The 16,217-nt window shown below is 32.0% G+C and overlaps 2 protein-coding genes across 2 annotated transcripts; one reads left to right on the forward strand and one right to left on the reverse strand.

The window, feature by feature from the left end:
• Positions 1-950: 950 nt before the first annotated feature.
• On the reverse strand, positions 951-2,909 carry Bma-atg-10 (Uncharacterized protein; the record flags this gene model as incomplete). Its single annotated transcript, XM_001900223.2, has 5 exons — positions 951-1,020; positions 1,291-1,483; positions 1,857-1,989; positions 2,317-2,437; positions 2,800-2,909. 5 exons carry the CDS (start codon positions 2,907-2,909, stop codon positions 951-953), a joined length of 627 nt encoding a protein of 208 aa, XP_001900258.2.
• Positions 2,910-9,259: 6,350 nt separating this feature from the next.
• Positions 9,260-12,728, forward strand: Bma-vab-9 (Uncharacterized protein; the record flags this gene model as incomplete). Its single annotated transcript, XM_043078875.1, has 4 exons — positions 9,260-9,313; positions 9,728-9,917; positions 12,123-12,272; positions 12,505-12,728. 4 exons carry the CDS (start codon positions 9,260-9,262, stop codon positions 12,726-12,728), a joined length of 618 nt encoding a protein of 205 aa, XP_042934809.1.
• Positions 12,729-16,217: the final 3,489 nt, after the last annotated feature.

The raw sequence follows: 16,217 nt of genomic DNA on the forward strand, positions 1-16,217 counted from the left end.
ACAACATTATTACATAAAATCATCTTATGCATCGCTTTTTCCAAATGTGTCTTGCTGAACTAATACACTTTTTTACCTTGCATTCGAAAATTTAAACTAATGCTTCCAAAAGATACATATCTGCTCTGGTCCTATTCACTATTGGAGTCATGAAAGTCTTTATCTATTTTTAAGTTTTTAGGGAAGAAGAAACTAGCCCAAATAATAAACTATTAGCTTGCACAAAGATTTGATCTGAATACATAAACCAGCACTGCAGTCAGTTAATAGAAGTACTTAGTTAAACTATAACTTGGAGACTCCAGTCAAAGCAAACACCTGTTGGGTTATTGTGCACCGTTGTCAAAATTAGCTCAGCTTTCAATGGGTTTAATAGAAAATAGAATTCACAATTTCAGTCTTCTTCACCTATTCATTTTTTAACAGATCTGAAATTAAAGACTCAAAACCCTCTGCCTCTAAATCTCAGCACACTTTCATCAAGATTATTTCCATTGAAGTACGAATCACAGCAAAGACAACAAGGTTAGATGGATTTTAACGCAGTAAACCAAATGAAAACTTTGTCTCGGAAACCGAGTAAATCTACTATCCCAAAAAATTAACTTCTATTATCCCAACATATCCAACAAAAATTAACTTACTAACAAGCATAAATATCTTCTGCTGAGCTTTACAATATAAGTATTTCAACAAAAAAAAAAGAAAAAAAAAATAACGGAAAGAATATTCTTGCTGTTCAATAACAATAACAAACACATTTCATAAAATTGAACAAGACAAGAGAAATAAACTACCACTAGCAAATATTTCAATTTTAAAATCATTCAGTTCTTTTTCTTAACGCAATAATATCAAGTGATTACGGATCCTAAACAGAATCAACGAATCCAAACATCGATAGAGACTACAAGTGTTGTTTGCTCCAACAGTTGTTATTTATAGCGATATCATTTTTTTATAAATATTTCATTTGGTAGCGGTAACAAATGCAAAAGTGAGCCAAATATTGATAACCAGCTGGAAAAGTTATGGTCAATCAAAAGAATCAGAAAATCACTGAAATTACAAATTCTATATATGAGGACTCTACTTTTTTAAATCTGAAATGTTATACAAGTAAAATAAAAAAGCAACGTGTGAATCCACTCTTTTATGTTACTGTGGTAATATAATATTTTACAAAAATTAGTGGCTTAAAAAAGGACTTGATGAGCATCAGAGATCTTTTATTATCCCGGTCAATATTTTTTTGACGCAATGAAGTTGAAGTAAATTAAAATAATTTACCTGATAACGTAATTGTCGTAGCGTACTTCCTTCATGAGATCTGCTGTCCTACAAGGATGAAAATGATAGAAAAGAAGATTGAAAACAGGATGCTCGCGCTGAGATATTGAAGTTAAACAATTTGACAATATTGTCTTCTGTTTATCAGCAGGCATCAGTTCCAAAATTTCTTCTATGTTTAATAAAGCACCGGCTGCAATAAATCATTGTATTTTCACTGTATGACTTTTACATGCACAACGTATCAATATCGATTTCCAAAGAAGTGGATTTAGCAAAAATTAATGCTTCTGCGAGCTTTAGAAAACATAATTAACGCTAAAGTTCTTGTTTAGATTCTGGAACATACTTCAAAAACTTCAAAAGCAAACAGTTACGAAAGAAACTACAGATGGCACTTCCCATAAGACAAACCAATGATCCAATGCTGATGTAAATTTTTCTTGTTTCATGTACTGAACTAACTTAGGGAATTTCAGGAGTTAGTAAAGCGTAGTTATCATTAATCTTCAAAGCAGTGGCAAATAGTTAATATAAAATAAAGAATAAAAAAAAAAAAAAAAAACTTTGTCGACTGAAAATAAACCACAATATGGGAACTTCATAGCTTTCATTATACGTAATATGAAATGTGCGTAAAATCGTTTGGCCATTCAATTCCAACACTGAACTGTTTGATAAAAATTGCCCATTTCTGTACTGAAATGTTAAAAACTTCCTTTTTTTTCTAAGCATAAATAAAATAATTAATCGATATTCTTTAAATATTTAAAAATTTCAGTTTACATAGCTTAAATATAATCGAACAATGTGCCCTATAACTATAAGAAAAAACGATATATTTTGAGAATGATTCTTTATCCGACAATTGTACCTTTCCGTTGAATGAATTCCCGAACAATTTTGCAAAGAACTCCCGTAGTCTGGTTAATCAGGAAGATATCATACGGTAGCGAAACTTTGGATCAGCGTTTTAAACTTCGATATCATGATTTCGAAAATGTTGAAATCAAAGGAAGTGCTTACATCATTAAACTGCCACTGGTACTTCAGGTCCAAATCCGCCGTCTTCTCAACAAGTTCCGCAATGTCTCGACTAAAAGTTGCCTTGCTTATTGTCCCCATTACTACTTCAATTAACCAAATTCTGTAAAACAATATGAATCACGGCATAAAAAAGCTAGCACATAAATCGTACATTTAATTTCTGTCTTATTCAAATCAAAACTTTATCATCGGTTATTTTAATATTAAACATATCTTACTACTACCACCAGCTCCAGATTTGCACTTTGTTATAGTTAGTTAGAAGTCATTAATAAATCGGAACTTCCTTCCGGAAAAGTGCTGCCTCATATTCGAAAATGACAATGAATTAGTGGAATGTATCAGTACAAAAATGAAGGTTAATAAGAATTTCAACATTAAGGATTTAAAAAAAGAAAAAGAGAAGTTAGTAACGGATAGTAGAAGAGATCCGAAAAAGATGCCATTTAATGAAACACTGACCTTTTTACAAAACTAAAATGAGGACAGTGACTCTGGCTATGCTGATAAGGAGCAGACAGATTATTGGTTCTGTTTGGTGCTACAACAATAAGACATGTAGGCACGTACATCTATTAAGTAGGTAAAGTTTCTCCTCATTTTGGGTCAATCCATTAATAAAAAGAACGACATACGTGGATGTAGCAAAGGACAGACCACGCACACTGTTAAATGTAAACAAATAACAACGGGCACTCAGCCAACACTGCTCACACACAGACATACACACAGATCGATGAATAAACAAACTGTCCTCCTCTTGCAGTGTGCATTCTCATTCATCTTTACTAAACATTCATTTGTGTGTGTGTGTTTATTTTGTTTTCTCAGAAATTCGAGCCGTTTTTCTTTCTAAATGTAAAAATAGGGAGAAGACAGGTGTTTATCTGTCTGTCTCTTTATTATCTTTAACTTATCAGTTTATAACTGAAGGTCGTAATGTGACATGTGACGTACAAGTGTCTCAGCCTAGTCGAGTTTTTTATTTTTTATTTTAGAATTTTTTTAACACCTTTATGAGCATTTCGTTTAAGAGGATAGGATAAGTTTGCAAATAATTCTCCAAGCTTTAGCACTAGCAGGGTGTATGTCTGTGACATGGCTGATCTTCCGATGTGTCCGGAACCTCGACAAATTTTATTAGTTTGAGAGAGCATATGTTTGATAAGGAATTATGCACTTTCTCATAATCGATCCAAGTGATACTTTATCTCTTATCCTTCCTTTATTTTCGCAGTGATTTCGTTAATTTGCTAGTTAATTAAATTATTCTGAGTTAGCACATGCATTACGATGCGTATTCCAGTAACTGTTGCGTGATCTAATGAGAAATATTATGACCAATGCAAAAATAAAAAACCATCATCCTTTATCAATACTACATTTTAGAAGTGTGTTTATTTCTAGAACAATCCGAATTCATAGCTTTGATTTGTTTCATATAGTAAATATACCCATGATATTTGAAACGAACATTGAGGAGAAGGTTGGTGATGCATAATGTCACATGTCTCTCTTTCCCTCTCTTTCTCTCTCTGTCTCTCTCTCTCTCTCTCTGTTCCTCTCGATCTGGAAACCATAGAAAATGCTTAACAAATGTTTCTAAATTAATTACTTATTACTGGTTCTTATTGTGTGTAATCTCTGCTGCTTTCATTAATTAGACTTAAGGAGTCCACCGGATTATAAGGTCAATATAGTTTTGTGTGAATGAATTGGGATAAGATTTTGATGGATAGAAGAATGATAGTGTTCAATTTTATCCAGTTTTCTCCCAAACAGTAGCGGACAATGACTGATGAGTATTGATATGACTGTGAACACAATTACACAACAATTAGTTTCATATAGGTATAGTTTTATCAGTTGAAATCAAATTAAAATATTATCTGACTAAGGCTATATTTTGACGATTTTGGGGAAGATGAATTGAAAAATTCTAAATGACTGGGCATCATGAACTGGAAATAATATTTGGAATATCTCTATGAACTTTTTTATTATTTTTTTGCGATATTAAATTGAGTTTTATTTTCAGTCTATCTTTAATATCCATGAGAAATACCGTAAGTTTTCTTTTTTCAGAAAGGTGTAAGTATAAAAAATGAAACGATGATTTTTTACTTAAAAGTAGTTCTCTTATTCGCATATTAATAGTTTCAGTTCTACTTATTTAATAATATTCTCTAACTTTCTGTGCTTTCTTCATCTGACTTTTATTCAGCGGTCATAATCAAAGTGCATTGAACCACTTTGAAGTTTAAAGCAAAGTGCTTTAAATGATAAATGATGATCAGGCTTTCATTCTGCTTACCTTTATACGAACATCCATTTCAAAATATTCAATTAGCACTTTAAAATTGGCTGTAGATGGATTATTGCTGGCAGTACTAACTATTGAAGAGAGGAACAGATGAGTGTTGCACCGCGCAGTTTCCATTTGTAATGTTAACCTTGGCCACTGTTTCATGCATTTCTCTATATGTATTCGTAATTTAAACATTTCCTCGATACACTTGAAATCCCTGTTGTGAAAGCGCGCGCATGCATGCATCTCTAATGATGTTTGCATTGACATTCTCAGAATGTCACCTTTTCTTACTGATACTTGCATATTATTTCGTCATTTTTGCATTTCTCGTCGAAGTAACGCTGTCACATTGTTTATTACATTAATGCGCAAATATGCAACATTGCTAAATCAATTATTTATATCATTTTATCTGTTCCTTATGAAGCTTTATCATTTTGTGCTACAAATCTCCTCATGGGAACATTCAGCTCTTCTTCAAAGTTGTTTATAAAAACTGTCCTTGAATGCGGGAGTCATTTCAGTGCACTGCTGCATATATTAGCTTTATTGTATATCTACTCATACGCTGTTAAGAACAGAGATTTATGTTGATTCCTTGTTATTTTGTTATTTAAACAACAAGGAATTCCTCGTTATTTAAAATTATTTGGTATCGTAAAGGGAAAGTATTAAAAGTAAAGTATTGCTATTGTAAAGTATTAATTTTTTGCAAGGAATCAAAACTTCTTTCGAAAAAAAAAGTTAGAAGGTTCAACTTCCTTAGCCGACAGTTCTTCCTTGTAGACATATATTTTTGGATTATCTAATCCACTTTGTTTTGATTCGTTCAAATTTCTTGACTTCCTTAAAAAAAACTTCCTAATTTGATTCGCTAGGATTGTCTTACCATATGGTTTCGCTACCGGTGGTAAGGAAGTTATTAAGGATCGCTCAGGGGCTCTATCGAATATAATGGTACGATAGTTGCTGTTTTGAAAGTTAATCTGTTTTGATTTTTTTATCTAAGGGATCATGCGAGAATTTCTTCAAAAAGCAAAATCATGAATGCTGCTAGGAGCCAAAGATATCAAAGAGGTACGATAAGTCTTTATAAGAGAGTAATAGGTCATCCTGCAAAAGAAACACTTCAGTTGTTGAGAATGTTTCAGGTAATTTGTTTTACGCATTTTGTTTCTTGTTTTGAATATTCTCCTCGACATGTCATATTGTAACCGGTCTTAGGTTACGTTTGAAGAACTTTATCTCTCTTCTTTTTTGTTTTTATTCTTTAGTCATCAAAACTTTATGTAGTTTTTCAAATATCCTAATTCTTCCTTCAAAATAACTCTGTAGGTATGGAAGCAATATAAATGGAGATGTTAACTCTTAGGACAATGTAACAAAGAATGGGTATTTAGCAAACATGCCACAAAACTTTGGATATTTTAAGTCAGATCGATTGAGGATTAAAATTTAGTAAATTTCACATCTTTCTAGATTTTTTTTAACTTGACGGTATTCGTTTGTACAGTGGATGAAAGCTGGAGATTTCATTGCCTCTATCCTTTGTATGATACTAAAAAAGAATTTGTTGATAATGTCCAAAAGTCAATAAGTGTGAATTTTTTCTTTTTCTTTATAAACAGAGGCAAAAGTGTACTTTTTTTGGAAATTAGCATGGACAATTGAGATCAATGCACTGAGGGGCTGGAAACGAAAGTTTGGTTTTAAACAACAGCTAATATTAAAGAGTCAGTAACGTGGATGTGAAATCTAAAATGAAATGCGTATCTGAGGAGAATATGAAATACCTCGAGGTAGCTACAAATATATTAGCGATTAGTGAAATAGTCAAGAAAAGTTAGGTAGTTTAGCTCACCTCACTTCATTCGCTATTTGAAATTGAATAATATATTTGCAAACAATTGTAAGCAGATAAATTGCCGTCTAAAATTTAGCCTTTCAGCATGAATAATTTGAAATTCATGTTTTCGTTATTAAATTAATACTTGCACTATGTACTCTCTCGCAAGCAAAAAAAAAGTGTACAGAAAGGGATGACGGGAAACTTCGACTAATCACTTTGTAATTTGAAATTTTGAGATTCCGAACTATTCCATGATGATATGATGCTTTATGGGGAAAATAAAAAAAACCTGAAAACTGATTACATTTCTCGACAATTGATTACACTGCTGATTATATTCTCGTTTTTCTTTATCTTGTCTAATGGCACTAATGAATGTTTATCAGGATGCTGTTTATTGCTTACTCGATTAAATATTTCATTTGATATGCTGCATATCGGTCCTATCATGATCATCAGTAAATTGTGCTAAATTAGGTTAATTTTGCTTCAGTTAATTTAAGTTTTCCTCTTCTGAGTCTTGACCTCAGTTCATTTTTTAATGAATTCAAACTACTCTAGAAAAGGTAGTACAGTTATTTCAGTTTATAGATTTCCGACGAATAGTGGAAATGAATCTTTTTAGTCCATTCCATAATCGCACTGTAGAAATTTTCCGGACACTATCAATGCTACATCTCATTTTCTTCATTGTTTATCAATCAGATCATGTTATCCAGTCCTTTATCAAAGAACATCTATTGATATCAGTGATACTTATGACTTTGTATATCGTAGAATGCAGTGCAGAGGATGTTTTGTATGAAACATTTATTGATATATTGTGTTTTTTTTTTTCGTTTTTCGGTTCAAGGAAATTGTTGGTATATAGGAATAATGAGGCATATTGTTTTGATAAGCAGGTATTATGATTATAAATTTGTTTTCTGTGCAACTTTTTGATGAGTTCCTTCAGAAATCATATGTGAAAAGTTTAGTCATCGCATCATTTCAAGGGCAGTTCGAAAAGATTACTGATCCTGTTGAGGTAAACATGAAAAATGATCAATTTTTCAGTAATCGGTCTTAACGATTTGTCTAAATTCTAATACAGTGGTTGATTGCACATGAAAACCGATAGTTAAAATTTAAACATACAACGGATAGTTAACAGTTACAGTTGTCTCATTTCCTTTTACCATCATTCATTCCGTTGGTTTCTTGGCTCTTTGTTTATACTGTTGTAACTAATCCCTCCAGCGGTATAAACTTCATTTAGTGAGAGAAGATACAATCATTTTACAGTACTATATATATTCTATGCTAATCATACGGAGCAATTCGAAATAATCTCCCCGAAGATTCTTGCTTTTTATTTATTTCCTACTAACTCATTCATTCAGTTCCTCTTCCATTTTCTCAAATCCATTTTCCTTGTTTAGAAGTTCCGTTTGCATATAAAAATTGAATTTTTCTTTGTTATCCAATTGCTTTATTCGGTTAGCAATTTAGTGTCATCAATTCTATGTAATTAGAGACACCTACGCAGTTAACTGTTTGATGGGAGTGGGGACATTTCAACTAGATAACACTTAACGGTGTATCTTAATGGTCTGTATCACAAGTTGATTTCTGTTGTACGTTCGTTTCCTTTTGCTTGCTAATTGAATGAAATATTTATCAAATTCGATGATGTTTCTATTGTTAAATTGCTTCCGATTTCTGATAACCATTCGAAGTAATTTTTTCGAAAATCTTGCAGTAGCAGTGTAGCTTGTAACATCATCAGATTGATCTCTTTAAACCAATTTGATCACAAGGATTTTCATAATAACTGACAGAATTGCTGAAATCCAATTCTAATTATCATCTTAATAAACTTCGATGCTGTTATTTGTAAAAAAATCTTTGGAAATGTAGTAATTGATAATATATTTGAAATTTAGTAATATAATTGGTAACATATGTGTAAATTTAATTCATTGATAAGATACCGTAAAAGTTGATATGCAGCAGTTGTAGAAGTCTAAGAGGTTTTCCTGACTGCTTGTTATTAATTTAACCTTCTTTTATTATTTATCGCTGTGAGACATGTTTTCTTTAATTCTTTGTCTTTTAAAGAATTTTTCATATTTTTTTCCTTAGAGGATATCGAAAGGAGCAGTAAGAATATGAGTGTTGGATATCCAACTTTTCTGATGATAATATCACTCATCCGAAAATCAAGTGTTTTGTTTTTAATATCTGAAAGTGTTAATTTGACAATTTCTTTGACAAGAAACAGGTTTTTGTAATGAATTATTAAAGAATTCTTCACTACTCGGATGTAAAGCATTCTACCGCATCGAAAATTTTCAGAACATAAAAAACGATGAAAATGGTTTTTTCTTGGATTTTCTAACTCTTTGTGGTGGGTTTTAGGTTTTTGAAGTAGAATCCAAAAATTTTGTATACCGTTTGGAATGAGCAACGTTTTCGTTTCTTCATCTTTTTCTTTTTTTTTTTTCTTTTTTTTTTCGTTTCTTCATCTTGTTCTTTTTTCTTTTTTCTTTTACAAAACCTTCCGATTTTAAAGAGTTTGGGAATTAATATTTAATGAATGTAATCTTTGAAAAGTTCCTTCTAGAGTGATTATTTTGCTTCTGAAAAAGAGTTCAGGTCATTGATTATTTAATCGGCGCAAAAAAATGAAATTTTCGTCATTCACGTACGTTGTTACATTAGTATTTAGTGAAAGGCTATTTTGCAATAGTTTTATTTGCAGAAAAAGTGAACGAATTTGTATGGCAGTACAAGCAACTACTATTGAAACAGTTACTGTAGTGAGGCCTCTCAAGGTTAATTCTCTTTATTTTCAGTACAGTTATACAAATTCTTGCAACGGTGATTGATTGCCAAGGTGTGGAATAATTTGTAATCATAAAAGGGTTGAGGAACTTTCGCACAGAACTATAGTTTCTTTACTGCTCTAGATAGGAAATATCTGAAACGTCGATAACAAAAGGGGTCGCCGACTGAGGTTTCGAATGAAGTCGATAACCGATATCATTTCCTGTCAAAAGAAATTATCAGAATGTACACAATTTAATGTATGCCGTTTTCACAAAACTTCCTGCTGTTGACGAGAGTGATATCGATTCCGGCAAGAACACTTTTCATAGCACTAGTAGTAGGTCCTTCATAAAAACCGGTCGAATTGCGATGCAGCTGTGTTTTGAGTATGTGCACTGCTTTGTAAATATCAATTTCAGGTGATAGCTTTGGTGTGTCTATTGATTGCATTCTTTCTCCTCATATTGTGTTTGTCGACGACATGGTGGCTTCGATCAGGTGGATTCCGAACAGGTTTATGGCTTGAATGCACAGCATCTGATCAAGCACAGTGGACAATAGCCGGTGGTCCACCGCCTGGAAGGTGCCAGAGAATACATCGACATGCGGGTAAAATTTCTTCCATTTGGTTCCTTGCAAGAAAAGTAATATTTTATATGAAAGGTGTTAAAGCATCAGATTTCAGTTATTCAATTTCAACATAATTCAAAGAATTAAACTGTTGAGAGTCCAGTAAAGAATAACTTTCTTGTAAATGTTTAAAGTGAACTCATATATATAAACAGTTTATTTATTTTTTCCTCTTCAGTTCAACTAGATTGCATCTACGAAATTCTTCTGATTTTGGTTAATTGTTGTAGCATAAAATATTTCTGGGATGAGTAATCCGATGACACTTCCTGTTTTATTCATTATTTAAATCGATTTGAAGACTCAAAAAACTTACTTATTTCTCATCAGTACTTCACATTCTCGCTATCTCAGTTTAAAAAAGTAAAAACTGCTTTTACCAGTTTCTATCTTTTCTTATCAAAGCTACGTAAACTTGGCAATTTCGTTTAATTTCATTAGTTGACTATACCTTCACACTTGAATGAACGTTTTTACAATACGCTTCCATTGAATTACTGGTGGTTTCATCAGTGCATAGTTGCTTTGTAAATCTAGACTAAAATTCCATATAGGTGGAAAGGTTAACGTTGTATCCATGCTAGCGATGTGTTTGGCTGGACAATGCCAATAGATATTCCTGCTTTTACTAAGCAGAGGATAGTGATGTGCGGATTACATTTACCAATGGGAAAACGTGAGGCACATTGACACCATTTACGCACACATTCCTATCCTCAAACGCTCCTTTGCTGTGTTCCTTTGTCATTGGTATTGAGCTTTATGAATGCATGGCGTGGAGCAGTAGAAATTCCCTTTGACTTTAATATTTTAATCCTGCAAGAGCCACAGGAGGAAATGTGAAAGATCACATAAGCTAATAAGAGTCGAGAAAATTTTTAGTGCTGTTTCCTACCCTTTTAAAATAGCCGTATATATATATATATATATATTTTTTTTTTTGTAAATAGATTTAAGGTGTTTAATTGTTTTTTCTGATCAGTTTTAAGAGAAAAGTTATTCCAAGCAATGAAAGTAGAGCTTAGTAAGTCCTACTTATCACAAAAGGGTAAAGCTAAGGGATAATATCATCGCCGATAAACACCTGATAAGACTGTCTGTCATTCTTTTCCTAAGCAACGATAACTACCCTACTTTTTGCCTCTTAGATTCACTAGTTTTTGACTTATTTCTATCTGTGGAAGATACTATTACCAGCTATCTGTTTCTTGCACTCCCACGGCTCATTTTCCAAAAATTTTTGAGAATTGACTCAAAATTTGCCCAAACAAGAACTTTGAAAGTTTTGGTTTCTTCACATCACTTCATTTCTATTTTCTCAAATAATTTGAAAAGGAATTCAGGATTTCTTTTAATTTTCTGTTATTTACTCGGGTCTTTTTTCTGCACTAATGTGGTTTCAATCGTTATTGATAGCAAAATTGAAATAGCAATCAACGGTGCTCAAATTCATTTTTTGTGATTTCGCATGTTGTACTAAATTCAGATTTATTTACACAATTTTTGGTAGAATTCTGTGATTTCTTTTTGTAGTGATTAAAGATTGGTCTAATTGTAGTATATCACTCTTCTTTTCTATCCATGAAATCAAAATAGTTTTAATTTTAAAATTCAATCCTTCAATTTTTTTGCTGTGCACTTCCACAATTTCATTTAATAATAGCAATTCACTCACGATTGCTAAATATACTACACTTATTGCAAAAATTATACTTTTATTGCATTGTGCAATATTCTCTGTTGTAGAGTTATACTGAATAGGGCTGTGTTTGCGCACATGTTGGTAAGTTTCTCATATTAGTAGTTTTAGTTTGCCCGAGAATTGTGAATCAAATTTAGATTCAGATTTTGAATCGAATTTGCGTTCTAGTTCGTTCTATTCTATTATAAATGTTGTTACTTGAGCAGTTCGAAAAAATGGATACAAACAGTAGCGTTTTTTTGTTATTTCACCAAGTTTTCCATTTCTGTTTTGTGGCTTATACATGCCAGCGACCAACGTCACCAGGTAAGTTTCTGTTTTTTCTACTTTTTATTAGTTTATACATCATTTGTTATGTGTTATAATATACATAACATTCATCGAGCTGAAAATAGCCGATGTTCTTTGACTTAAAATTTCAAACAGTAATCTGTTACATTTTACAGGATTGATTTTTTATTCGTAAGTCAGCTTTATTTCAGCCTATATCAAGTTGGTGGCAGCATTTTTAATCACTGCAGCGGTATTAACATTTTTCGCGTTCTTCCTTAATGTATTCGGTTTGCGAGCGCAAGATTTGCATAGGAAATATGTTTTCTATAAATTTGCCACTTATCTTTCTTTATTGGGAGGTAAGTTTTATGTTAACTAATCATTTTATTTGCATAATTGTGTTAGCTTAAATTTATCATTTTGTCAGGAAACATCTTTCAGCACCACTACGGGTATTTCTTTTTCATTCAAAATATAAAATGGAAAGCGAGAGATTTTGACAAAACAAAATGCTTATGTTTTTTTTTTTTTTTTTTATCCTTAAAGCAAATAGTTTCATAATCTCCTGAAGTGTCCAGTGTCGTATTTCAGTATTCCTACAGCTCGTATCTTTAATCGTGTTTCCTGTTTGTTTTTACGTTGAAATGAAGAATTTCGGTTATCGAAACTGGGAATTCGATTGGTCCTACGGTGTCGCCTGGGGTGCAACACTGTTTGCTTTCGGCGCATCACTGTTGTTGATATGTGATAAAGAACATGAAGAAGTATATTTCAAGGAAAAAACAATATATAATCCGCCACCGGAGCTGAAGTAGTGTTCAGCATACAGACGAAGTTTCTATAAAATGCATCTGAATGGGTTCTAGGTAGTGATAGCTTAACAGCTGTAGTTGGTATCGAATGATAAGAATTATGTGCAGCGAAATTTTCGAATCTTTTTTTTGGATTTGAAGAATTTTCAAGTTTCGAAAAATTCAGCTGGAAAATTGATTTTTGGAAACAAAGTTCCAACTCCAGTTAACGATATAAATATCTTTTTGCATGTTTTGATTGAAATAGTACTTTTTAGTTCTCATGTTTATTATTGTTTAATCGGTGAGATTAGTAGAACTCATTGTATACAAATGGTAATAAATTTTATTGAAAAGCTCGTATCTTAATCGTGTTTCCTGTTTCATGCCTTAATTAAGCATATTAAAGTGTTTTGTACATTGCATCGTGCATTTCTACGTATGATTCAATTTATGTTGCGTAAATTTTCATGTCAGTTGAGCTTACTTCTTTTTCAGTTGTATTTCTCTTAATTTCCAAATTAATTGTTCCTAGAATAGAGATTATCACAACTTTGAAAGGTAAAATAGTTTCGAATTAATATTTCCTGAAGGGATTTAAGTAAACAAATATTGAATTTTCGTCAGAATTATGAGAAACTTCAGCAGAATTTCTTCAGATACTACTTTGCAACGGTATGATAGGAAGTGGTCGGGAAGTAAAAGTTAGAGATTTATGACTGAAAATATAAGCACGGAACTCTTCTTTTTCCTACCCTTTGTTTGATAAAAAATATTTTGAAAAAGCCAGATATTTGCTGTCTTATTAATGCCGTATAAAGGTAATTTCTTGTACACTGTTTTTTGATTTGTGATATTGTTTGAATTTGTGATATTAAATTCATAGTCGTTATAAGAGCAGTATCTGTTATTGAACAGGCAGCATTTATACATGAAAAATGTCTTCAAGAAATACAGTTACTTTGAAATGAAATGAATGGTTTTTCATTTCGGTTTCGGCTTTTTGGATGGTTACACAACAGTTTCTTGACCATTAAAGTGGTTGTGAGGTGGTTTTATGTATGCTTCAAAAGCATAGAATACTGGCTTGTTTTCACTGGCTCCGTGTTTTTTTCGGGTCCTTGAAATAACTCAGCAGAGTTTCCAGGCATCGAATGATGCTTAAGCAATCTTGCAGGGGTGATTTCATGCTCCATGCCTAACTTTCAAACATTTTTGTATTTCTTTTTTTACTAACCAAACGTCAGATTTTTGTTACTTGTTTCCGAAGGGAAACATAAGCGTGAAAATTGATAGTACATATAATGATATTGGAACTACAGGGACGGGACTGGGAGATTGGATTGCATGTAGCAAGCAATTAGTTGGTGAAGTTTTCACTGTTGGAATTAGAGTTGAGTTTCTCTGCTGTGTGATCGCCTCATTATTATGACGTAGAAAAAGCTGAAGTAACTGAGACACATTACATGTAAATGCGCAATACAACGATCCAACATTTTCATAAAGTAATTCTTAAAACTATGTAAGAAAACTTAGCTAAAATGCAAAAGCCGTCAAGTTCAAAGAAATTCCAAAAGGAAACTTGATTCTGTAAAAATTGCAGTTACTTCAACTGCTAGATATATGATCAAATTTAAACCACTAGTATGTGATGAAAAAGAAGTCAGACTGAGCTAAAGCAATCACTTAATATTCTGCATCCTGCCATTTTAGCAACGTCTCATACCATATGTGTGATCTGAGCAGTATGTGAATATCAATCAGTGATAGATATAGTCACCAGATTATATATATATATATCATCATTCAATAAGATATAATCATCACGATGCACAAGTAATTTCGGTTCAACCAATGGAGGATACTTTACTGACATTCAGATAGATCATTTGTAATCGTTAAGTAGTTGGAACAAAATTAGAAAAAAAAGCATAAATTTAAGCTTAAGTAACGGACTTATTACAGAAAAATCATATCGTTTGTAAGGAAGTCAACTTCTAAATGGCTAAACTAAAAGCCGAGATTTTCATTGAACAAGAGAAGTAATTAAGAAATCATAAGTGGTGTGCAGGGTAGTTTTTTTAAACTTATGGGTTTGAAAATTAAAATAAACACTTTCGTAAGGCAGCTGAGCTGTGTTAAAACCTGTTAAGTAATAATGACGAAAATGGTAAATGATAACAGATGAGTTAGGACCAACACCTCTGGCAAAGAGATGAACCAAGCAGGGATTTTGAAGAAGGTTAAACCAGTTCAAACTCCTCACTCAACACTCACCAGCAACAACGAACTAATCAAAAGAGCAGTGTGAAATAGATTTATATCAGCAACGTCATAGATGAGCACATTATCTTTTGTCTTCCTAGCCACAATTACCTCAAAATTTCTGAAATACCACTCAAAAAAGTAAAAAAGAATGAAAATCATTTGCAAATTCTTTGAGCCCCATTTCTGCAATACTTTTATTATTTAATCGACTTAGAATTTCGGACTGTGACATTGCAAATAAATCACTAAGACAGTGATAACGACATCTGAATTGTGTTAAAGTGAGAATGAAATGTTGAATAATAAATGACAATCTAATAATAAAGAAATTTAATAATTAAGAAGTCAAAGGACAAGTGGAAAATATGAAAACTATCATATACATCAATATATAGTTGTCGTCTCCTCCTAGGGAAGATTTCAGTGCCTTTGGATTAACCCTCATTAGTAGTGAAACATATAAGACATAATTATGGAATATGGAATCGATGCATTAACAGCTGCGCTGTTAATGCCATTGGTAATAATTTTTAGTTTGAACACTTTTGTACACTGATATCATTTGCTAACTGCTTGCGCTGAATAGTCTGAAAAGCGTAATTTGAAATTACTGAACCAAAAACACAACCCTGTCGCGATTTTTTGCATTCAAATACTTTCATATAAATTGCTGATTTATCTGAATCAACTACGTGTTAAGTGAAAATTTAATACACAACTTAAACAAAACTCCCAAAAGAAAAAAAAATGGAAAACATATGTCAGAAAAATAAATAGCAACTTTAGTAATAAAGACAATATATAAAATATGTAATATTCACATGAAAAAGTGCATGCATTAATAAATGTAATAATTTCCGAAAGAAGATACGGAAAACGGAGAAGAATCAAAGAAACCTGAGCGATACATCATAGATGAGCAAATGTTATATAAAAGACAACTGTAAAAAATGCATAGGATACAGTGATATTAGAAAAATGGTTCCTTGACAAAAAGAGACAAGAAAAAGAACTAAAAAAAGATAGATATGAAAAAGTTGGACAACGACGAATGACACTGGTAGTAACGATGAAGAAAAAAGAGACCGTAAATGCAATATTTTGAAGAAAGTAAATAGAGAGACAGAGCAACAGAAAATGCACAAAAATTATATTAAGAATTACAATTAAGCATACAAAATACTTGTAGTGAATAAAGAAGTTTACTCAATCCTCGAATAATAATTACTAATGACTAGCAATAAT

Source organism: Brugia malayi (genome assembly GCF_000002995.4).
Source record: "Brugia malayi strain FR3 genome assembly, contig: Bm_v4_Chr2_contig_001, whole genome shotgun sequence".
Lineage (NCBI taxonomy): Eukaryota > Metazoa > Nematoda > Chromadorea > Rhabditida > Onchocercidae > Brugia > Brugia malayi.